The sequence below is a fragment of the Camelus bactrianus genome, chromosome 33 (genome assembly GCF_048773025.1).
Source record: "Camelus bactrianus isolate YW-2024 breed Bactrian camel chromosome 33, ASM4877302v1, whole genome shotgun sequence".
In the NCBI taxonomy this organism is placed as follows: Eukaryota; Metazoa; Chordata; class Mammalia; order Artiodactyla; family Camelidae; genus Camelus; species Camelus bactrianus.
The window spans coordinates 18253700-18278963 of record NC_133571.1 but is presented as its reverse complement, the minus strand read 5'-3'; the positions used below and the strand labels follow the sequence as shown (position 1 = coordinate 18278963).

Genomic DNA, 25264 nt, shown 5'->3' with positions numbered 1-25264 from the left:
AGTTTCTCTCTCTGCAAAACAAGGATAATAATAGTATCTATATCCCAGGGTTATTGTGAAAGTTAAATAAGACAATGGATACAAAGTTCTAGAACCATTTTGGCTACGGTAAATGCTTAATGAACTTAAGCCGTTATTCATAATAATATTAATATAGTTGGCAATAAAAGATAACACTATTATCATTGTTGGGGTTAAAAGCGTAGCTCTGGTGAGTCCGTATCAAACTCTAGTGAACTGACTTTCACTGCTTACTCTTTACTATACTCTGCTCTACCTGCTCTCTGGCAGAGCCTGGATTCTGGATTTCATGTAAAACATATTCATGGTGCTCCAGAAATAACTCCTTTCTCCACTTCTCATCTGTCATATTAGGTGAGGCCTGCCCATAGTTCCTGTGCTAAAAGACAACATAAACAGTGAAAACCACAATTGTCCAAGCAGTAGCATCATGCCAGGGCAACAGTAAAAGCTCCAGTGAAGAGGCCTGAAGAAGTTTCAACAGGGCAGAATGGTCACGGAACAAAAGGACATTATATCTTTGCCCGTTGTTACTGACCTTAACACTAAACCCCTGAAGCAGTTACTACATTGCCCTGTCAATCTTGAACAAAAACCTAAGCAATTTAGTCTCTGTTACTTACTCCTTACTATATTTTACTTTACTTACTGTCTGGGAGAGGCTAGGTCTTGAACACTGGGTGAAACATATCGATGGCACTCCAGAAGCAATTCCTTTTTCAATCTCCCATTTCTCAAAAGATGAGGGTTGTTTGCTATACTTGTTCTAAAGGAACAACAAAATACAAAACTAATTGTCTAAACAGAAATGATAGGTTAGTGACAATACTGTGGACTTCAGTGACAACCCCAAAATAATGATATTAGGCGGGGATAACAGGGGTGTGCATGTGTGTTTTAATATAAAAATTTCTAAATATACATCAAAGTGGGAAAAAACAGTATAATGAATCCCAGGATATAATATCTTGTTTTTCCACCTATCTCTTTTCCCACCTTTTTACTGGAGTATTTTAAAGCAAATCCCAGATTATTCTGACTTTTTTTTCCCCATGGGGCAATTTTTTATTCAACAACACATTTGGAAGAAGATAAGACAACAGGCAATATTTTTATAATGTTACTGGCATCTTCTCAGGTAAAGCAAGGAAACAAACTTGTGCCATTTCCCCAAGTACTCCTACTCAATGTCCCCAATAACTCCAACACAAACACCAGAAGTAGTGAAGTTCAAGAAGTTTTGAGGTGGCAAACAGCTTTTGTCCTTCATCACAATTGGTTTGCAAACTGGATGTCTGGTTTTCGTGTACTGCTTCAGTTGGCCAAGAGTAGAATTCCTTCAGTATTTGTAAGACTAAATGTCTAAGGTCAAATTTGCTGAAGGATTTGAGTTTAAGAAAAACGATTTACTGTTAACCAATCAATATTATATAAAACCTATCTCTTATTTAGTCCAAATGACAGAGGTATGTTTTCTCACTGGACCCTTTAGATCTGGCCCATTCTGAAATAACTGAAGATATCATATTCTTAGCCTAGCTCTAGAAGCTTTAACTCTGTGTAACCTACATACAAGCAAGCTTGACAAGCTCCAACCCAAATCTTAGGTAATTTCATCTCTCCCACTGTATTCTGCTCTACCTGCCCTCTAGGGAAGGCTTTGTCCTGCATTTTAGCTTTAACGTACTGATGATACTCCAGAGCCAATTCATCCCTCTCCTCTCATAAAAGATGACAGTAGCTTCAGAAACATGCTCAAAAGGAATCACAAAAACAAAACAAATCATCTAACCAAGGCTAATCTTAATACTGTAGGCTTCAGTGAGAACTCCAGGGAAATGCTACCAGGTGAGGCTATTCTGATACATTCTGATTTGAATGAGGATGTTATAACTTCAGCTCAACTCTATAGATCTTAATTTTTAATCCTAAACCATGTACAGACTAGTCTGACAAAGCCTCCAAGTTTTAAGTAATTTGGGATCTGCTAATTCTTCCTATGTTGTTCATGTAAGAGTGGTGTGCCTGTGGTAATAATGTGAGCTTCAGCAAAAGTTGTAGCATAATCTTAGTAAATTAAAATAGTCTGATTTCACAATAACAATATAAATGTGATTTATCAGCCTTCTGAACGACAAAACTGATTTGACTGATACAGTTCCATAAACAAGGGTCCAGTTGTTGAAAATATACAAAATCCAGTTACTTTATCTCTTTGTATCTCTTTTTGATTCTGCTCTATCTCATCTCTGATGAAGGCCTGATCCTGAAGTTTAGGAGGCAGATACTGATAACCTGCCAGAGAAGGGTCTCTCTCTTTCTCACTTGTCATATCACAACACGACTCCTTGAAGCGCACCTTCTAAAAGAGAAAAAACACAAACTGTAAATTGTCCAGTGGGAGTAACACGGAAACAATAATATTCTAGGCTTTATTGGGAGCCTTACAGTCATTTTTTAAATTCCAGATAATGTGAAACATTATGGAATAATACTTTTTGTCAGTTCTGAAGTCTAGCTGAGAACAATCTTTGAAAGTTCCAAACTAAGCTCTAAACAATTCAGTTCCCAATGGTCTCACTCCTTTTTCTGCTCTACCTTGCCCCTGGTGAAGGCCTCATCTTGATGCCTGTGTAGATCCTGATGGACATCCAGAGGAAATGCCTCACTTCCATTCCTACCTGTCAAAATTGATGTTGGTTGCTTTAAATTTGCTTTCTAAGAAAGAAAAAAATACAAAATTATCAGTTGTTCAGTTAAGAAAGACAGGTTAATCAATAATACTTCAGGCTGCAGTGAGAATTTAGGAAATAACTGAGGTCATAGTGTAACTAAGCATATTATGGAATAAAACAAAACACTATACACTATTCCATACAAGCCCAGCCACAACCCTAGTAATTTACTTCCTGTTGATCCCTTTCTTCTTCCTTTTGGTCTAACTGATCTCTGGTGGAGGACTGGCCTTGGAATCTGGGTAAAAGTTACTGCTGGACACTTGTGGGCCACTCTTTTCTTCATCTTTCTGCTGTCAAAGCAGATGATGGTTGCAAGAAATACTTTTTCTAATGAAGAAGATTTTTTTAAACAAGTAAATTGTCCAGACAGGGGTAATATGCTGCTAATAATACTTTAACACTTAATAAGAACCCTGAACATCTGAGAAATCAATCAGGAAACGATTTTTTTCCAACCATAGATCTCCAAATCAGCTGCAATATAGTCCTTGTAAATCCCACTACAAGCTTTAAGGAACTTATTTCTTTTTGTTATATCTCTTTCCACTCTATTTTACCTCATCTCTGGGTAGAAAATTCTGGTCCTGACATCTGTTTTGGGTTGAATATTCTGGGTCTGTGGAGAGAACATGCTGGTCTTTGGGCAGAAAATCCTGGTCCTCACATTTGGGTAGAATATTCTGGTCTTCAGTTAGAAAATGATGGTCCTGATATGTGGGTAGAATATTCTGGTCTTTGGGGAAAACATGCTGGTCTCTGGGTAAAGCACATTGGTCTTTGGGTAGAAAATCCTGTTCTGGACATTCAAGTAAAATATTCTGGTCTTTGGGTGAAAAATCCTCACCTGTGTGTAGAAAAGCCTGGTTTGGGGGTAGAAAACCTTGGCCTTCCAAAACAATATTCCCCTCTTCTAGTTCAACACTCTGGGTTTTCAGCAGAACACTCCGAGTTTTTGCCTTAACAGCCTGGGCTTTGGGCTTAACTGCTTGGCCTTCCAGCTCCATATCCTGGGTACTGGGTCTTGGCTCAACACTCCAGGCTTCCAGTTCAACACTCTGGATGTCTATCAAATCACCCTGGGATTGCAGCAGATCTCCTTGGGCTTCTGGAAGATAATCCTGGGCTTTTGGCAAAATATCCTGACGTAACTGCTCTACCTCTTTCTCTTCTGTCATAGCAGATAATGGATTTTTGAATTGTACTTTCTAAAAGTGAACATAAACATCAAATATAGAACGCCAGGTAGTAGCAGCAACACTCCAGGTTTTTTGCAAGATTCCTAAAATAATCTTAAAAGAATATGGTAGTCAAACAAATTACTAGAATAAAATGCAAAATTAGTCTTTGTTCAACCCAACAGAACCTAAATCTACAATCCAAAACCAGTACAAAAATGTCAGATCCCTAGTCCAAATCACAATTAGTTTAATTTCTATTACACTAATTACACTACTATTCTATTATACTATCTCACTCTGCTTTACCTGAACTCTGTTGAAAGTTATATCCTTGTCTTCAGAAAGGAGATCCTGCTGGTCCCCCCAAGACAAATTCTCTTTCCCTTTCTTATCTATCATAATAGATGGAGATTCCTCAGAGTCAGATTCCTAAGGAACAAACAAAAATAGGAAAGAAAAATCCAGATGTACCTCTAGAGGTAGAAACAATGTGACTGTAATATAATCCTAGGCCTCAGCACACTAATAATATAATTTCAGTAGGTCATTATAGTCAAATATAAAAACAGGACATCGCAAAAGAAGTGCAAGACTGTACACTGAAAACTACAAAATGCTGTTGAAAGAAATCAAAGAAAGACCTCCCCTGCATGGTCATGAATCTCAGAAGACAATATTGTTAAGATAGCAATTCTCATATTTACAGTCAGTTGATTTTCAACAAGGGTACCAAGACAATCCAATAAGAAAGAATAGTTTTTTTCAATAAATGGCGTTGGGACAAGTGGATATCCACGTGCAAAAGAATTTTAAGTTAGAACGAAGAGTTCACACCATACACAAAAATTAACTCCAAATAGTTAGACCTGAACATAAGAGCTAAAATAATAAAATGTTTAGAAGAACATATAGGAGGAAATATTCATTAAACTACACCAAAACTTAAAATTTTGGGCTACAAATGATGGCACTAAGAAAGTAAAATGACAACCCACAGAATGGGAGAAAATATTTGCAAATCATGTACCTAATAAGGAACTTGAATCCAGAATATACAAAGAATTCTTATAACTTGATAACAAGATGACAAATAACCCAATTAAAGAATGGACACTACCTTTGAACAGACATTCTCTCCACGAGAGATATATAAACGGGCAATAAGCACATGAAAAGATACTCAAGATCATTAGTCATCTGGAAAATATAAATCAAAAGTACAGTGAGATACCACTTCACACCCACTAAGATGGCTATGATGAAAAAGAGGGGCAAGAGCAGGTACTGAAGAGGATGTGGAGAAACTGGAGCCCTCATATGCTGCTGATGGAAAATAGCTTGGTAGTACCTCAAAACATTAAACAGAGTTACCATATGACCTAGAAATTCCACTACTTGAGAAATGAATGTCTACACAAAAACATGTACACAACTGCTTATAGAACAATTATTCATAAAAGCCAAGGAGCAGAAACAACCCAACGTCCATCAACTAATGAATGGATATACCAAGTGTGTTATACTAACATACTGATACATTCTACAATGTGAACTTTGAATACATTATGCAAAGTGAAAGAAGTCAGTCACAAAAGATTCTATATTATATGATTCCATTTATATGAAATGCCCAGAATAAGTACATCTACAGAGACAGAAAGTAGATTAGCAGTTGCTTAGTACTTGGGGTAGGGACAAGGAGGGACTGGGGAGTGACAGTTAGTGAGTATAGGGTTTCTTTTAAGGGTGAAGGAAATCTTCTAAATTAGATTGTGGTGATGGTTGCACAACCCTGTGAATATACTGAAAACCTCTGAATTGTACAATTTAAATGGGTGAATTGTGTGGCATGTGAATTGTATCTCAATAAAACTGTTAGGAAAAAACAATTATTGGCATTATAATCTTAATCCTTAAGCCCATCCTTGATTAGCTGTGGATAGTTCTAACAAGGCAATTTTTCCCCTCTACTCTTTATATTTCCCTACCTGATCTTCCATAAATTTCTGGTCATGTACAGGAGTTAAAAGATCTTGTTGGACCTCAAAGGGCAATTTTCCACTTGTTCCTATATTTATCTTGATGAATGCTGGTTTCCTACAAGGTACTTCCTGAAAAAAAGAAAAATCAGTGCAAATATAAATGGTCTACAGAAAGTACTATGCTCATGACACTAAACTGAGTTTTTATGAAAGCTGGAGCAGTCTTAGCAGGTTATGTAAGTCTAATACAGAATAGTGAGTTCTATTCTGCACACAAATCACCCACATATCAAACATATGGAGTGAAATGGGCCAGTAGGAGAATATGTTAACTTTATAAATGACAATTTGCCCCTATCCTAGCCAGTAACAATTTCAGAAGGCTTATAATTTTGACTTGGCAATCTAACAGTGGGCAAGCAAATATATCATCTATGTGTATCTCCAAATCTGGAACAACAATAACAACCAGATAGATTCTAATGTCAGTAAAAGCAATTCTAAAAAGAAAATGAAACCAGAGTTCAACTGGGTTATAGATTTTTCTCTTTCTGACTAGCAGGTTCCTCCTTCACATAAATGCGTCAGTAGAAAACTATTCAAATTTGAAGGAAAGACTACATAATTAACATAAGTAATAAAGTTTTCACTAATTTCTTAGATCATTCTCAATTTTATGGAGTAGATTTGTTTCTGATGTTTTACCTGAAAAACACACATGCATTCTTTGGAAGCAAGCAGCTAGTCTGAATTCATCATCATTATCATAATGAATTACACTTAAATGGCACCTTTGACGTATAAAACTGGTTTATACCAGGATGTTATCTCAGACTTAATCCTCCTGCCTTCTACTGGATAACTATTTCAGTCAGACCTAGGAATAGTACTCTTTCAGGAAAAACATGAATTGAAAGGTCTGAATATGATCTGCACAACATAAAATATTAGTCTCTAGGATCTGATAACCCTTTCTTTTCTGGTTTAATTAGATTGTGTCCAATCACCTCCCTTTCCAGCGGTACTGGGAAGTCAGTCTAATAGCCCAAATTACAGTACGCAAAATCCATGGCAGAGGTATGAAAATTGTCAAGAAACCAAGCCAAGAATTTAGCTACGAAAGAAACTCTGTCTTGAGTCACACAAGGCAATCCTAGAAAAAGGTAACCAAACTGAATGGATCTAAGATGGAATGCTATATGTGGACACACCCATGCTCACTTGTTTTTTACATTTAACTATAAATTTCTTAATTATCATTGAAGAGGAAGACATTATAATTTAGTATTCTACAAGCTGCAAACATATGAGACAAACGTTTTTGATGGTTATATTGAGATACTTAAGTAAAAAATACAAAAATAAAATATATACTTATATATAAATCTAGTAAAATGTTTTTTTAAAAAACGCCCAACTAGGAAGCAAAACTGAGAAAGAACTAAACAAGAAATAGTTGATGATAAAAAGAAAAGAGTAAAAAAGACTAATTAATGTCCCATTTTACTAGATGTTACCTATCAAGACTTGAAATTAATGCCGAAAATTAAGTAAACACAGGAAAATACATGAGTTTAGCATCCAAATTTGTGAACATGGAAATAAGGAGGCACCAAAACAATGTCATTTTCAAGCACAGCTTAAATATTCCTTAAGTCTAACTCCACATTTAAGTTCCAATTGTTCACTCTAACCATATTCTATATTTTGAAACAAAAGAATTTCTTTCTTTTTAAAAAATAATGCTACTGATTTCTTCCCGATTAAGAAGTAAAATACATACCTTATGGAAAACTTCTAAAGTAAAGGAAACCAAGATAAGAAAATAAAAATCACCTGTAGTATCACTGCCCAGAAATAATCAGTATTAACCTCTTGGTCTATTTCTTTCCAGGCTTTTGTCTGTGCACACAGCATTCTCTCCCTTATATTTTGCTTCATTTTCTTCATAGCGCTTATCATTTGACATTCTGTATTTATCTGCTTATTCATTATATGCTTCCCTACTGGCAGAGATGCTCCTTGAGGATCTTTGTCTTTTCACCACTGCTAAGTCCTGCTTCTACAACAATGCCTGGCAACTGTAGACATTCCGTAAATATTTATTGAATGAATTTTTTTAATTGAGATATTATATCCTACTTTTTTCACTTAACTTTTATGTCACAGACATGTTCCCTTGTCTTCAGATATTCTTTGAATGACGATATTTTTGATAATAGCTATAAATGGATATGTCATAATTTTTAAACCACTTCCTACTATTAGATAATTAAGATTATTTCCAATTATTTTTCAGTTCTAAATAGTGTTGAGATATAAACAAACCTTTAGCTCTATTTTTATCTGTATTTTTAGAAATAATTCATTAGAACTGAATTTACCTCTTGGGTGGGAAAGCTTTTCTTTCTGTCATCTGGAAACACTGGTGCATTTTTTTTATTCACAGTTTTAAAAGATGCCAGCTGGTGACGTGCTTGTTTCATGGTTTGACTAAGCTGCCAAGGAAAGGGGAAAAAAAGAAAACAAAAACAGGCTAAAGCCTTAATACCAATATCATTAAGTGTTCCAACAGGAAAACAGGCCCCTATTATTAAAAAATGCCAGGCCGAAGACAAGAGGATTACTTGCAAAGGAGACTTTCTGATCTGCTGATAAGTGTTCTTACAACATTATTTTCATTATTCTAAGAGACTGAATTTCATAATTTGATTTCAGTGCTGCTACTCAAATCATTTTTAATAATGTATGCTTTTTTCTAAAAGAAACAAAATAACTTTATTGAAGTTTAACTTGCATAAAGTAAAATGCACTAATTTTAACTGTACAGTTTGATGAACTTTGACAAATGTATACATTTAAGTAAACACCATCACAATCAAGATGTAAAACATTTCTACAGCCCCCAAAATATTCCCTCATATTCCCTTTGCAATCAATACCCCATCACCCATAATACTAGGCAAAAAAAAGTAGCATATATTTTTGTTTTATAGAATTCTATATAAATGAAAGAAAGATCAAGTACTCATGCTATCAGCTTCTTTGCTTAGCATGTTTTTTGAGATTTATCCATTTTGTATACAGCATATAGTTTTTAAAAAATGCTAAACAATATTCTATTCTATGGATATACCAAAGTTTGCTTATCCATTCTGCTATTGTTACAACTTTTAGGTTGTTTCCAGTTTTGATCTGTTATAAAACTGGTAAACTGACCTTCATCAAAAAGAAAAACTTCTGCTCTTCAAAAGATTCCATTATAACAATGAAAAGGCAAGACACAGGAAAAATTTCATAGCACATATATGTGACAAAGGACTAATACACAGATTAATTAAAGAATGTCTCCTGGCCAATAAGGCAAACAACCAGTTTTTCACATGGCAATGTATTTGAACAGGTACTTGACAAAATAAGATATAAAATCTCAAATAAATGAAAATATGTTTAACAGCATTTGTCTTGAAGGAAATTTAGGTTAAAACTACCATGAGATACCACTACATATCCACTAGAATGGCAAACATTTAGAAGACTGACTATATTAGTTGTTAAGATATGGAGCGACTGGAATTCTCATGTATGGCTGGGGTTACATAAAATGTTGTAACTACTCTGGAAATAGTTTGGCAGATTTTTAAAAAGTTAAACATACATTTATTATATTACCCAGCATATTACTCTTAGGTATTTATCTAAGAAAAATGAGGACATATTTCCATAAAAACAGTTGTACATAAATGGCCATAGTGATTTTATTTATAATAGATCAAAATAATGTATGCTTTATATTAAGTACGTACACAAAAATATCAGAACCTAGAAGTTTGAATTTGGAAATTACTGACCAACATATTCTTTACCTTGTATCCATCTTCTTAATAGAGTTCTTCAAGTGGTCCTTGTGTACCTAATGACTTTCATCACTCCTTGTAAGAAGACTCTATTCCTAGTCCCCCTAAAACTCTTTTTTCCTATTTACGTGACTCCCTTCTTCACTTGTAACATTTGAAGACTCTAACTATTTAGCCTTTTCTCAAATCTCTCTTCCAGGAAGGCTTTCTAAGTTAATTTAAGACACAAATTCAAACATTTCAACAGAAATGTTTCAAGTACTCTGAGTAACAACTGATAATAGATGTTAATATTAAATATGTTAACTTTGGTTCATTTCTTATCTCCACCTAGCAATTTCAGTTAAGCACCTATTTCAATTCATTTTTCAGAAATACAGCTTATTTTACATTTCACAAATCTGTACAGAATGTTCCTTTAAGGAAAATACAGAAATAAGCAAAGTACCATTTTTTTAGGCTAAGTACTACATGTGGAAGAAACACATATCCCTATACTACTCAATCAAATTACAGTAGAGTCAGGACCAGTTCTAACCCACCCAGTGGAAGTTTAATGATATCAATTCTCCCTTGAAGGGAAATGATTATGATTGAAGTAACAAACATTTTATGATTTTTACTATAGTGAGCTAGAGATTAAAAACACACTCTCTTGCTACCAGCCCAGTTTCCTTTCAGCATCTCACCTCTTTTTTGTCCTTGCTTTTAGAAGCTCTATACCTCAAGCCAGAGAAATCAGCTTGAAACACTACTCTTTATTCTACCAAGAGGAAAGCTTCTAAATTTGGTTAGCGCAGGGTGGCTAAAGGGGTCAAGATAGAGTTAATCACAGTGCAAAAAGAGACAGTATATCTGCAGTTGAGGTTATGAAAAAGTACAGAGCCATGAACGTGCCTGCTTTTACTCATTGCCAAGTACGATAGACATTATTGCCCTGCACACTGTGACCAAGGATTCAAAATACCTGTTATAACAGATATAAAATAAGAGTGTATTTTAAAATATTTTTTAACTGAAGTAAACTCAGTTTACAATGTTGTGTTAATTTCTGGTGTACAGCATAGTGATGCACTTAGACTATACATATATTGCTTATATATATGTATGCTCATATATATACACACATATTCATTTTCATATTCTTTTTCATTATAGGTTACTACAAGATATTGAATAAAGTTCCCCATGCTGTACAGTATAAACTTGTTGTTTATCTATTTTATATATAGTAGTTAGTATCTCCAAATCTTAAACTTCCCACCCCTTTTCCCTGGTAACTATAAGTTTGTTTTCTATGTCTATGAGTCTGTGCCTGTTTTGTAAATAAGATCATTTGTGTAATTTTTTTTAGATTCCACATGTAAGTGATATCATATGGTATTTTTCTTTCTCTACTGGTTTACTTAGTATGACGAGCTCTAGGTCCTATCCATGTTGCTGCAAATAGCATTATTTTATTTATTTTTATAGCTGCATAGTATGCCATTGTATATAGATATACCACAACTTCTTTATCTAGTCATCTGTCAACGGACATTTAAGTTGCTTCCATGTCTTGGCTACTGTAAATAGTACTGCAATGAACATTGAGATGCATGTATCTTTTAGAGTTTCCTCCAGATATATGCTCAGGAGTTGGATTGCTGGATCATAAGTCTATTTTTAGTATTTTAAGGAATCATTATACTGTTTTCCATAGTGGCTGCACCAAACTACATTCCCACCAGCAGTGTAGGAGGATTCCCTTCTCTCCACACCCTCTCCAGCATTTATTGTTTGTGGGTTTTTTTAATGGTGGCCATTCTGACTGGTGTGAGGTGATACCTCATTGTAGTTTTGATTTACACTTCTTTGATAATTAGTGATATTGAGCATTTTTTCATGAGCCTATTGGCCATTTGCATGTATGCACTAGAGAAATGTTTGTTTAGGTCTTCTGTCCATTTTTGGATTGAGTTGTATGAGTTGTTTGTATATCCTAGAAATTGAGCCTTTGTCAGTCACATCATTTGCAAATATTTTCCCCTATTCCATAGGCTGTCTTTTCATTTTATTTATGGTTTCTGTTGCTGTGCAAAAGCTTGTAAGTTTGATTAGGTCCCATTTGTTTATTTTTGCTTTTATTTCTATTGCTTTGGTAGAATGCCCTAGGAAAACACTGCTACAATTTATATCAGAGAATGTTCTGCCTGTATTCTCTTCTAGGAGGTTTATGGTGTCTTGTCTTATGTTTAAGTCTTTAAGCCATTTTGAGTTTACTTTTGTATACAGCATGAGAGAGTGTTCTAATTTTGCTGACTTACATATGGCTGTCCAGCTTTCCCAAAACCATTTGTCGAAGAGACTGTCTTTTCTCCATTGCATATTCTTGCCTCCTTTGTCAAAGATTAGTTGATCATAGGTGCACGGGTTTATTTCTGGGCTCTCTATTCTGATCCAATGATCCATATGTCTGTTTTTGTGCCAATACCATGCTGTTTTGATTACTGTAGCTTTGTAGTATTGTCAAAATCTCGGAGTGTTATTCTTCCAGATTTGTTCTTTTTCTTCAGTATTGCTGTGGCAAGTCTGAGTCTTTTATGATTCCATATAAATTTTAGGATTATTTATTCTATTTCATGAAAAATGTCCTAGGTAATTTCATAGGGATTGCATTAAATCTGTAGATTGCTTTGGGTTGTACGGCCAATTTAACAATATTAATTCTTCCAATCCAAGAGCAGGGGGTATCTTTCAATTTCTTTAAATCATCTTTACTTTCCTTAATCAATGTTTTAAGGTTCTCTGCATATAAGTCTTTCACCTTCTTGGTCAAGTTTATTCCTATGCTTTTTTTTTTTTAATGTGAGTTTAAAAAAGATTTTTTTTTTAAACTTTCCTTTTCTGGTATTTCATTGTTACTGTAAAGAAATACAATAGATTTCTGTATGTTAATCTTGTATCCTGCTACCTTGCTGAATTTGTTTATCAGCTCTAGTAGTTTTTGTGTGGAGTCTTTAGGATTTTCCATATATAGTACATGTCATCTGCATATAGTGACAATTTTACCTCTTCTCTTCCAGTTTGGATCCCTTTTATTTCTTTTTCTTGCCTGACTGCTATGGCTAGGACTTCTAGAAGCAAGGATGAAACAGAGGTGACTTGCTATAAGGAAACTGGGCTGGTAGTGAAAGAGTGTGTTTTTATCTCTAACTCACTATTAGTAAAAATCATAAAGTATTTGTTATTTATATCTGTAAATTATAGTCATTTCCCATCAAGTCCAAACCTCTATTAGAGTCACAGACTGATTTTAGTCCCTCAAACAGGATATTTCAATTGGTCCAGCATTGGGACTATACATTACATTCAAACTGTTTCTCTGTCATTACCATAACCCTTTATCAAATCAACCCAAAAGCCTTTTTAATGACCTACTATGAGGACTGTAATAGGCTGAATAATGGCCAAAGGTATCAGGTCTTAATCCCTGAAACCTGTAAATATTACTTTATAAGGAAAAGGGGCCTTTGTATATATGATTAAGTTAAAGATCTTGAGATGAGGAGATAATCCTGGATTATCCAGATGGGTAATAATGCCATTACAAGTGTTTTTATAAGAGTGGTAGAGGAAGATATGACACACAGCAAAGAAGGTGATGTGGAGACAGAGGCACAGATTGGTATGATGTGGCCACAAGCAAAGGAATGCCAGCTGGAATAGTCAAAGAACATTAGCCAGAAAAGTCAAGGAACAAATTCTCCCTAAACTCTGTGGAAGGAGAGTATCTCTGCAGACACCTTGATCTTGGTTAAGTGAAACTGATTTTGGATTTCTGGCATCTACAACTGTGAGAGAAAAAGTTTCTGTCATTTTAAGCCACTAAGTTTGGGGTAATTTGTTACAGCAGTCACAGGAAACTATTACAAAGACCAAAGTTAATGTTAATAAGCATTAAACAAAAACACAGAAGATAGGGGGATGTTACAAATCAAATTATGTAAAATGAACAAGCATGTAAGTATATTTCTCCTATTGTAAGATAATGGTGATCACTACACATATTTATGAGTGTATGTGAATGTATATATCTATATATATGCCTTTGTATGTGTATATACATATTAACATGTGTAAGTTTAAATATATGTATGTGTATATGTTGTACCTACCCAAAACAAAAAATTTGACCAAAAGTCTTTTCTATACACTAGAAACTTACACAAAATTTTCATTCTTTTGTAGCTGTTGTTATTAACAAAGACTGGCAGTGAATCTCCATCAGTTAGAGATTAAGTCTGAGTGACTTAAAAATTCCCTGATGAAAATAACTTACTCATAATTACATAGAAAACCTAGCGAATATAACTATCGATAAGCAAAGGGAGTTCTGACTGATAAAATAAAAATGTATTATATAAACACATTTTGAGACTTAAATCTTAAAATCTAAAGCAAAACAATGATCATATATTAAAACGAAATTTAAAACTTCAAGCTAATATATAGAATAAAATTTGACAAATACAGATATCTACAACAACATTGTTTGCTACTCATTGTTCATATTTTCTTCAGTTCTTTTTAATTTATTCAATTAGGGATTAGAAAAATAGAATTTATATGTTATTATATAAATGAAACAATGTAGTAATAACACATAGATCATGGGAAAAGAATATAGATGAGATCTAACATTTATAGAATTTTACCTATTTTATTGTCATGGAGGCCTAATATCAATTTTAAATCTTGGTTAATGCCATAAAAATCTACCTAAAGTTGAATTCTCCCCACATACAATACAGTTTATTTGCAAAAGATAACATATTGATTTTTAAGTGTTTTAGACTTTTCTATAGCCATAAAAATACCATACAATTAAAATTTCAATCACACTAGCCCCTCAGTATAGCCCATGAACACCAATACAACAAACATCAACTATATTAGCTTTCTTTTATCATTAAGTAGACAAACCAAGCTAGAGGCTGGTCAGTAACCTAGACCTTATGCAAAAAAGGCAGAATGGGCTAATAAAGATTCCTTATCTTACATAATCAACTAGGAAAGTCAGAGACAGGAACTGGACTCAAAGATCCTAAGCTGGAGAAAAGAGGCTAAAGGAGTCTCAAAGTTCTAGAGCTGTGATGATGAGAATACCAGTTAGTAGTAGAAAAATAAGCAAAGAAGAGAGAAGCACACATGTAGACACAGGGTGACCAGTTCTCCCAGTTTGCCTGGACCTGTCCCAGTTTAGCACTGAAAGTCTCTTGTCCTGGGAAACCCCTCAAACTCAGGCAAACAGGGAAGGTTGGTGACCCTATGAGAACAACTGAGTCAATCAAGTTAATGATTAAATTATTAATAATGCAAAGATCAAAGATCCCATGCTGTTGGGATCATTGGAGCTACCTCAGATCAAGAAAAACTCTTGGACTGCAGATTCCTTAAGGGAGTTTGGATTTGTGTGCATTTCTGATTAAGTCTTTATTACCCCATGAATATTCTTAAAATAAACTTTCCCCTAGCATGAATTCTTACAGTCAAAAGAGCCTAACTGAAACACTAATTTTTTCAATGATAGATTATAGAAGATTTAGTAGGTTATTTTACATTACTTAAACCTTTACTTAACTACAAAATTGTTATTTCCAAGTTTGAAAAAGCTGAAAAACCTGCATTATAAAGAGAGAATAAAAATAAAAAACATAATGGTAAAAGATTTAGTGAGAAACAAATAAAAGGCTTGGATATAACATACTGAAAGAAAATGGTGGCAAACTTCCTAGTCTATAGATAAATAAAAACTCATTATATGGTGAGAATGAAATAATGACCAGTTGTTCTTCAATTCTCCACCAAAATGAAGTCATCAGGAGACATCACAGAAACCCCATCCTTAGAGATAAATGTCAGTCCTCACAAAAAGTGGTGGTGCAGGGTGGGGGGGGGGGGGGCGGGGGCGGTCGGTGGATAGTTCTATTTTATGGGAACACTTGAAATTTCTTCCAGTTTCTTTGATTATCGTTCCTAACTTTAGGTGTCCAATGTTATCTGATCCTAGAACAAGTGAGTAATATCAAATATTATATAGGTAGAAGATCGGGTGAAGATGCAGAATAACAAATGTCCTAGCAAAATCACATTTGGAGCACAGCATTGTGTTCAGTTTTGAGGGTCATATTGAAAAGAGCACTGAAAAACTAAATAGCATTCAGAAATAAACAACCAAGATTGTAATCTGGAAATCACGTTATGAAAAATGGCTGAAGGCATTAAGAATGTAGAAATCCAAACAGAGAAAAATGATAGCTATAATCAAATACTTGAAGTGTTCTTAGAGATAACCATGGTATTTATTCTCTATTACTTGAAAGTGCAAAACTGGGCCCAATGGCTAAAACTATAGGAGGAAGATTTGAATCAATATATTAAAAAAACACTTCTAATAATTTCAAGCCCTTTAAAAATGAAATAAACAATCTAAAAAGTAGTGAGTTGCTCAATAGTAAGAGTTATAGCAGAAACTGGATGGCCAGATACATATTTGAGACATTATGAAAAGAATTTCTTAGAGAAAGATTAGACTAGATTTTATTTTTAACATTTAATTTAAAATGTAAATAAATTCAAACATATTAGAAATCTCAATCATATGGAAGTAGACAGAATTCTGTAATGAACCCCCACATACACATCAATCAACTTTAACATTATCAATTCCTGGATAATACTGTTCTATCTATAAGCCCCTACTTCACCTCACCCTTTTACTATCTTGAAGTATACTCCAGATGTCAAATCATTATATTGCAATATATCAAATTAACTTGTAAAATCCCTTCAGCTCCAAGATTCTGTTTCTATCACTTCAAGATACAAGAAAATTAAAAAGTCCACTAACATTCAGTAAGTGAATCACATTCACTATTTACTCAACCAGTTCTAGATAAACCAGTTAGTGCCTGAACACCGTCTCACTGTCTGGTTCTTAGTGACATCTAGTGGGTAGAAACTGCACTAGAAACTGCAAGATTAAAGACTTCAGCATCTATTGTTGTGGTATTGTATGGGGAAAAGTTTATAGGCTTAAAGTAGTTTTAAGTCACTGAACATTCTTCAGTAGTTCATCTCCTTTTAAGAAAAAACAAGGTATAAAAACTTTTTAAATTTTGGTAACATTTAAGGCTTTTCATAACCTGATTTCCTCCTACCTAACCTCATTTTATGTTATTCACTCTTCTATAAACTATCAATTAAGAAAGGTCCTATCACTTTAGAGCAAATATACTAAGGTCATGACATAGTCTAGACTTTCAACTGGTCTTTCTATCTCAAAATTCTCTTGAAATCAATTCAGTCTATCAACTCAAAATAAACAGCTCAATTTCACCTCTTCCAGGAATTCTTCCCCAACTATTTACTTGGAATTCAAAAAATTTTAACTCCCATGGCACAAATTTATCACTAAATACAGTAAATATCACTATATTATCTAATAGATTGGGGGTCTATTAGCTTTGTACCTCTACTTGAAAATATAAATCCACAAAGGGTCCTATCTCACATTTCGCCTACATTGTTTAACAAACACAGTATACAAATATCTGTGGGTTGATGTGGTCTATGTACGTATTACAGATGAAGTAAAATCCTCACTACAATGGGATTTATAGCTACAAGCACCATGAAAGCAAGGACTGTATCTGTCTTAGTCAATGTTCTATCCTTTGTATTTTATGCAGCACCTGGCTCAATAAATATCTGCTCAACAAATTGTTCATAATCTTAAAAAAGTAAATTGAAAATGATCATAAAAATGATCACTACAAACAACGACAAGGAAAAAATCATAGTTTGGGACAAAGAAAAAATCTTTTCTTAAAGTATTTCAATATAACACGTGCTTATAAAGCTTTCCCTACTTATACTAAAAGCACAATCAGATTTGCTTCATACTTATGACCAAGCATGTTAGCAATTATACAACTTTTATTTTCACATAATCATCATTTCCACACTTTTGTTTTGGGAATACAATTTAAAGTGATAAGATGAAGAATTATTCCCACAGCAGAGTTAAAGAATATGATCAACTGGACAAAAGCTTAGGTACACTAAGGGGGAGCTGACTGGATGGCGTCAAGTGATTTGAGTGGATGAGTCTACTCATGGTGGTTAATTTTTAAATATCAAGTGTACAAAATGAATCACTAAAAAGTTACATTAAGAATTCTGAATATATTTATTATATTATTACTTGACCTATAGATGTATTTATTGTGATAACAGGATTGAAAGACAGAAAAAGAAACAAAAATAATGAATGAAAGCCCCATTATGTACTGAACCTTTTTGCAATAGAGGTTAGGAATTATTTTTGTCCATATGCTACAAACTAAGAGTAACTTACTCATAATACAATTTCAGTATAATTGGCATATATTCTTTGACCTAAAGCTCTTTCTAATAAGTTTCGAACTCTCTGGCACCTTTCTTTAGATGATTCTGAAGTGTCTTACCAATAAATATAAATTTAAAATATATATAAAAATAAACATCATTCCACTATTCCCACTTTACAAAGGTAAAAACAAAAAAAGGAGGTGATAAGAAGTGAAGTCAAATGTGACACCACCTAATCTCTACATTGTAGCCTAGGTATGTTTAATATACCTTGGGGAAAAAAAAAGACATAAAATGAATATGTACTTACAGCCTGGGCTTGTTGTTGGAATAGTTCATTCTGATTCTCTCTATCTTCCATTCCATCCTCAAGCATCTGGGAAGGAGGTAACCCAGCACTTCCAACAGCAGCATTCAAAGTATTTGGAAAAAAGCTTGTTCTTTTAGGAGTTAAGTGTGATGGATTGGAAGAGTGCATGGCTATAGAGCCTTCTTTTTCTGCCTACACGAAGTAAGAAAGAGTGAGATTCCTCTAGTGAGACTCCACTCTAGGTCAGTGCAATCAAATAATGCCTATAATCAGCCCAAAAGATTTAAAACTGGGGTTGAGGGGAGTCAAAAGCTTTAGCTAGCAAAGAAACTAACATTTACCAGGCATCTACTGTGTGCTAATAATCTACGTTATCTAATGCTCACCACAACACTGTAAGACAAGTATCATATTCCCATTTCACAGATAAATAAACTACAGTCCAGAAAATTTAAGTAATTAGCCCAAGGTCACATAGCTAGTAGGTACCAAGGCCAGAACTCAAAACCCAATCCCAAACTCCAACATTGTTTATAACTATTTGGTGAAAGCAAAAGAGGGAGTCAGAACAACAGAGAAAACAAACAACAGCTTCTCTATATACAAATATACTGCCCTCACTAGTAAGTCAGGTTGTATACAAAGTCTAGAATCAAAAGAAGGTGATTCTGTTACTGCCTAATAGCACATCTCATAACAAACACACTTTCCATTCAGTTTTTACTTACGCTCCTTTTCAACTTACTGCTTCATAAGACTTCTGAAGCTCTTGTTTCTTTCTCAGCCTAATTTGTTGATTTACTCGGCGTTTGACTTGTCTCTGGAAATGCTTCAGAGCTTCTTGTTTTTTCCTTAGCTGTTCCTTTAGTTCTTCTTCAATCATATATGCTGAAGTCTTTTTAAAGATGAAAGATAGAAAATAAACTTAAATGTCAGTAGTTTTGCCCATTAGGACTCTGTTGTAAACACAAAGTAGTCAGGATACAATCTGAAAAAATAATTCACTTCTATAATCCAAAATTCCCAGTAAAGAAACCACAGGAGTTCAGAGCTGATAATCCAGACCTAGGTAGTGAGTACCAAGAACTTAAACCAAACACAAACTAAAAAATGCAATCTGTGAGCACTCAAATCAAATCTTAATTTTTCATTGAACTGAGGACTAAAGGTATCTTCATTAATTCTTAATGAACCAATTCAAACCTATCTTATGTTACATTTTCTAAAATGAGTAAAATAGTCCAGATACACCAGATTGCTCACCACTAACCAAATACATCCTATTATAAAATGAGAATCACGCTTCCTTTTTAACCTAGCATGACCTTCCTGTCATCTCCATCTAGAAAAGGCCTCCTCAGTCTTCAAAACCACTTAATACCCGTTTCTAGCACCTCTCTTTCTTATTAACGTTGAGTATAATACTTCTTAACTCGCCTATCAGATTATGAATTCTTTGAGGGCAAGAAATGCATTCAATTCTCCTTTGTTTCCTCTATGGTATACAACACAGAGCCTTGAATACAAAGGTATTGAATATTTATACAATGCTCAATTCCAAAACCTTCTAAACAATCTGGAACATAGTAACATATTTGAGTCCTTGATCATTGTTCACCTCCTCTAAGTGCTTTGAACAACATAGTCATCATAATAACAGCAATTACTGTTACTAAAGATCTATTACAAGTACTTTAATCATATTACATCACTGAATCCTCAAAACTACGTCTAAAAGTAGGTATTCTTATATCATTTATGTTCAAGATGAGGAAACCTAGGCTCAGAAAGATTAAATTTTAGTAGTAGCCCAAGATCCTATAGCTGGTAAATAGCAGAGGTAGAAGTCTCCCTGATTCCAACACTTACGCTCTATACTGCACTGCTTTTCTCCTGACTATGTCTCACTTCCGTAAGGAATCTTCAAATTAAATGAAACCATCATCATACCTCCTATCTATCCCTTCTTCTAATACAGTGATTTAAGTTCTAATTCTGAAGGGAGCCTCACGTTATTTGAAAAGCAGTCATTAAATTCTCAAAATCAAATAAATTTAAATTCCAATTAAAATTAAAATTTTAGAAATCTATCCCAAAACTATTCTACAAGAGTATGTACCATAGGAGTACTAGAGAAGTATAAGACAAATATCAAATAATTACGCAAAATAATTCCAAAAGAGACATATGTAGTAAAGCCTGAACAAGTGACCCAAGTTAACTCAAGACCCAGACAAACTTAAGTCATTCTGCCTCCTTCTTTTACTCCCATTGTCTCTGTCTGCCCCTCTTTTACCCTCACCTTGAGAGTATCAAACATCTTATTGAAGTGTATGAATGATTCCAAATTGTAAATCTCAAGTGTAAACCAAAGATAGATTGTACCATATTTTAGAAACATATTTTTCTTAGTAACACGATTCTGTAAGGCAACCAGAACCTGAAAACACTTATCCTATGGGATGTTAAGAGGTTCTGAGAATCAAACAAACTTGAGAAATATTGGCCTAAAAAAAAATAAACACAATCAGCTCTCTGTATCCACAGGTTCCTCATCCACAGATTCAACCAACAACGGATCGGAAAAAAAAAAAAAAAAACCTCCCAGAAAATTCCAAAAAGCAAAACTTAAATTTGCCAAGCACAGGCAACTATTTACATAGCATCTATATTGTATTAGGTACTATAAGTACTCTAGAGGTAAAGTATACAGAAGGATGTGCATAGGTTATATGCATATACTATGCCATTTTGTAAGGGATTTGAGCATCCGCGAATTTTTGTATCCTCAGATGGGGGAAAGAAGGAGGGGGGTCCTGGAAACAATCCCCCCCAGACACTGAAGGACAACTATATTGTTTCAGTTATACAGCCAACTCCTCACAGACTTTTTGCACCCTATAGACTATCCAAGTGGGCGATATAGAATGAAGTGTTTCTCACGACAATTAATGAACACATTTGGATAATTTATATATGATGGAACTGATACTTAGATTAAGTAGTAGTTAGTCTCCACAGATGATCTTCCCCTTCTCTCCCAATGAATCAAGCCTCCCAGTATGTACACTCTTGTACAGTCATCCCCCAACTGAATGTGGTCTGGCTCTGTGTATCCAACACAATGAGGTGCAAGTTTTGGCTCCATGACTTCCCAGGCAAGGTCATAAAGCAACTTCCATTTCGGGCTCTTGGAGTGCTCCCTCCAGGGGAAGCCAGCCACCAGATAAGAATTCTACCCTAAGACCATCATGCTGAGAAGTCCCCACTAGCCAAGTAGAGAGGCCATGTGGAAAGAGAAAGATGTCCCGCCAGCCCCCAGCCATTCTAGCCATCCTAGTCCAAGTACCAGATACGTGAGTGAGAAAGCCACCTTGGACATTACATCCCAGGAGATGCCAGATAAAGAAAAGCCAAGAAATTCAACTGTCAGCCAGAATCCAGTCAAGTTGTCCTAGACATCATCAACTATTTGAGCCACCCCAACTAGGGCTCAGACACTGGAGTAGGCAAGCCACCCCAACTGTGCCCTGCTCAAACTGCTGACACACAGTACTGCTTGCTTTATGCCTTTAGGTTCTAGGGTGGTTTGTTACACAACAGTAGATAATCAGATAAACTGTAAAATAATGCAATAGCCAGGTATGCTAATAGGATAGCAGTGTCTTTGGATGCTAATTACAGGGAGCAGTCTGAACTATGGCATTTTTAGGAATCCTGATAGCTCCTTGAAACTTGGGGACAAAAATGATTAGGCATTTCCCTTTCGAACAGACATGATCTTAGGGTAACCAAGAATTAGAAGTGACTACTCAGCCTCTGTTCTGAACTGACAAGAGCTACATTTGTTAATAAAGGTGGATTCCTCCAGGCTACATATGCTAAAGTGATAAAGAGTTTTATTAGATGCTTGATCAAATTGCCTTTGACTGATAATGATCAGAATTTTTTAAATGAGGGAAAGGAGACATGTTTATACATGTTCCAAGACTTCAATATTTTGAGTTAATGTGTGGGAATATGAGACAATTCTTTTTTTGTGTGTATATATGTTTTTATTGAAGTATAGTCAGTTTACAATGTTGTGTCAGTTTCTGGTGTACAGCATAATGCTGAGACAATTCTTTTTAACACAGAAAATCTTGGTGGTTTTTAGGCATTTTGATGCTATTGACATTATAAAGATGTCATAATTTGAGCAATTAAAAAGAGGTGTCATAATTTAAATATCAAAATACCTTTGTACCAAATCTTACTGATTTTTCTGAGGTGTTTCTTAAATTTACCCCTTTTCATTTCCACTTCAGTCATTCTTTTTCAAGGCCTCCCCTCTACATTCCTTACCAGAGTCTTAATGTTATACTTCATGCCTAAATTGTTACAGTCACATCCTAATTTGTCCCCCAGGAGTCAATCTCTCCCTCACCTTTAAAAACTTAAAAGCAATTAAGCTAATCAAAATACTATTTGATCATGAAATTCATCTGTAAATATTAAACAACAAATGAAGTCAATCCTGTCTCCAGAATTTCCTATGGTTCCCTACCACTCCAATTTTCCACAATCCTATCTACCACCATTCCCCTCTAAGCCTTCCACTCCAATCAATCTAGCCTACCTTTAAAATCCTGAATATACGTTGCTTACTTCTTACTCTCTCCATTCTCTTTAATTGGAAAAATCATCCCCTTTCTTTTTTGATTATCCAAATTCTTCATTAAAGGGGTCACATCAACTCAAAGTCCTATCTTTCTTCTTTGATTAAGCGCTATAGTCTTAGCACTTAACCATATACTACTCAGACTCTTAAAATCTTTCTGGAAATAGCATAGGAAAAAGTGAATGAATATGTACATACATATATACAAACTTAAATAAAATGAATGAATGCATGATATTGCATTGCTATTTAACATTTACTTTAAACATGTCTCATTTCTTCTCTGAGATCAAAGACCACTAAGAGAACCTACCTCATACTTTTCAACTCATGTTCAGCACCTTGTCTATACATTCCAAAGACCTTTACACATTTTGTGCATTCCATAAATATTTACGTGCTCCATCAAGAAAAGTACATGTGTAAACAACTTACAATAACGTAGTAAGTGCCACAATAATATATGAACAAACAGCTAAGGGGCACCATTTGGTGAAAGACTATCAAAAAACTTACAAAATTGTCCCCTTGTGTTAATAAATACTACGAGAGTTATCTTGTAAACAGGCACACATGTAAATTTGCAAAAGTTTCCCTTCATCTGAAATGCTTTTCCCTACCATCTGTACCTACAGCATTTCCACTCTTTAAGGACTAACACAAAGTATATTTCCTCATTCATTCATTCAACAAATACTTACTGAAGACTTGCTGTAGGCCAGTACAGGAATGAACAAAACATAAAGGTCTCTGTCCTCATGAAATTTAGTTTAACTTTTTCAGAATCCCAGTCAGAATTAATCTATTCCTCCTTTATTCTCTTACTGTATCTGAACCTTACTGACTCTCCCTTATGAAACTTATAAACTTTAAGCAATCAATGTTACATTAACCATGGATATTATCCCTACTACATAGTAGAGTGTCTGGAAGATACAGACTGTGCCTGTCTTGTGCTTAGCAGGAAATCAAGAGTTTGAGAAGTATGTAAACTGACTATAACTCAATTAAAAAAAAAATCCAAAAAAAGGTTTGAGAAGTAAACTGAAATAGATATATGTAATAAATATTTGATTATGTCGACTAAAGCAGCAGCAAGTTTTGGCAAATACATTTGTTCTATAATCCTAATGCAAGAACATACCTATTTATGACAGAATAGAAACAGCATCCCCAGACTGTTCATCTTATCTGAGCACCAGGGATAAGAGAAGGCTAATAAAAAGAAAGACGGAGGAGGGCCTCCACCACATTTAGATCAAAATGACACTCACATATGCCGGGACTTCCGAACTATTTAGCGGGGCAGGCTCCACCCAAACCCCTACTGGTACTACGGCCTGGTTCCTCTCAGCCAGCACTGCCAATACGTCCTTGCTCTTCAGGGGGTTTAAAGCCAGAGGCAACTTTGTGGTATTTCGAGTCTTCTTGAGGGGGGCCATACTTCCTGGCATCTATGACAACTGGTTAAAAGAGGAAAAGCTTAAAAACGTCAAACAACCGCCTTAAAAGCTCAACGTCCTAACACATATACCACAGGCTCCTGAAAAGGAGAGAAAACTTGGAGGAAGCAGTAGCCTGGCAGGGAGTCGAAGAAAAAGGATTCTGGAGAAAGGGAAAAGAAGGGCAGAGAAGGGGGAAGGAAGAAGTAAGGAAACGTTTAAACACAGCCCTCCAAAGGAACGGGGATAAGAGGGGAGAGAAAAACGAATCTGACTGAGAAAACGAAGACTGTGCCAGGGGTGGCACAGCGACGTAGGAAAGGGGGGAAAGACGGTAGCAGCCAGAGGGCAAGAGGGCTCGGAACCTGGGTCTGAGGGAGAGTCCAAATAATCGGTATCCAAACGGAGGGAACCGCTGAAATCCGGGGAGTCCGGGGCCAGAGAACAGCCTGTTTCTCAGGCCTCAGGGAGTCCCACTCCAGCTAAGACAGCACGGACCTAGTATAGACCCGCAGCTAGCCACAGACTCACACCACCACAGACTCTAAACTAACCGCCTCTAGCAAACCGCCACTTTCCGGCGGGACACTCCGCTCCACCCCGCCCCTCGGTGGCCTTGTGCCCGCCCCTTCCGGGCTTGCGTCACCTCCCGGGGACTGGGAAGGCGAGATGGGCGGGGTTT

At 35.2% G+C, this 25264-nt stretch overlaps 1 protein-coding gene across 5 annotated transcripts in view; it reads right to left on the bottom strand.

Annotated features, from left to right (window-relative positions):
• Window positions 1-25206, bottom strand: part of CCDC15 (coiled-coil domain containing 15) — a 62566-nt gene extending 37360 nt beyond the window's left edge. For 2 of the 5 annotated variants that reach the window (XM_045521677.2, XM_045521676.2), the window contains exons 1-11: window positions 24948-25206; window positions 24415-24603; window positions 19226-19375; window positions 18481-18672; window positions 8304-8417; window positions 5926-6048; window positions 4244-4366; window positions 3317-3964; window positions 2620-2739; window positions 2228-2383; window positions 671-787 (exon numbers count right to left, since the gene is read on the bottom strand). In XM_045521677.2, the coding sequence (XP_045377633.2) occupies window positions 671-787; window positions 2228-2383; window positions 2620-2739; window positions 3317-3964; window positions 4244-4366; window positions 5926-6048; window positions 8304-8417; window positions 18481-18672; window positions 19226-19375; window positions 24415-24594 (1923 nt within the window). In that variant the 5' untranslated portion in view covers window positions 24595-24603; window positions 24948-25206. The remainder of the gene's footprint in view (window positions 1-670; window positions 788-2227; window positions 2384-2619; window positions 2740-3316; window positions 3965-4243; window positions 4367-5925; window positions 6049-8303; window positions 8418-18480; window positions 18673-19225; window positions 19376-24414; window positions 24604-24947) is intronic. The other 3 variants (XM_074357086.1, XM_074357087.1, XM_074357088.1) reach the window with 3 other exon arrangements.
• Window positions 25207-25264: the final 58 nt, after the last annotated feature.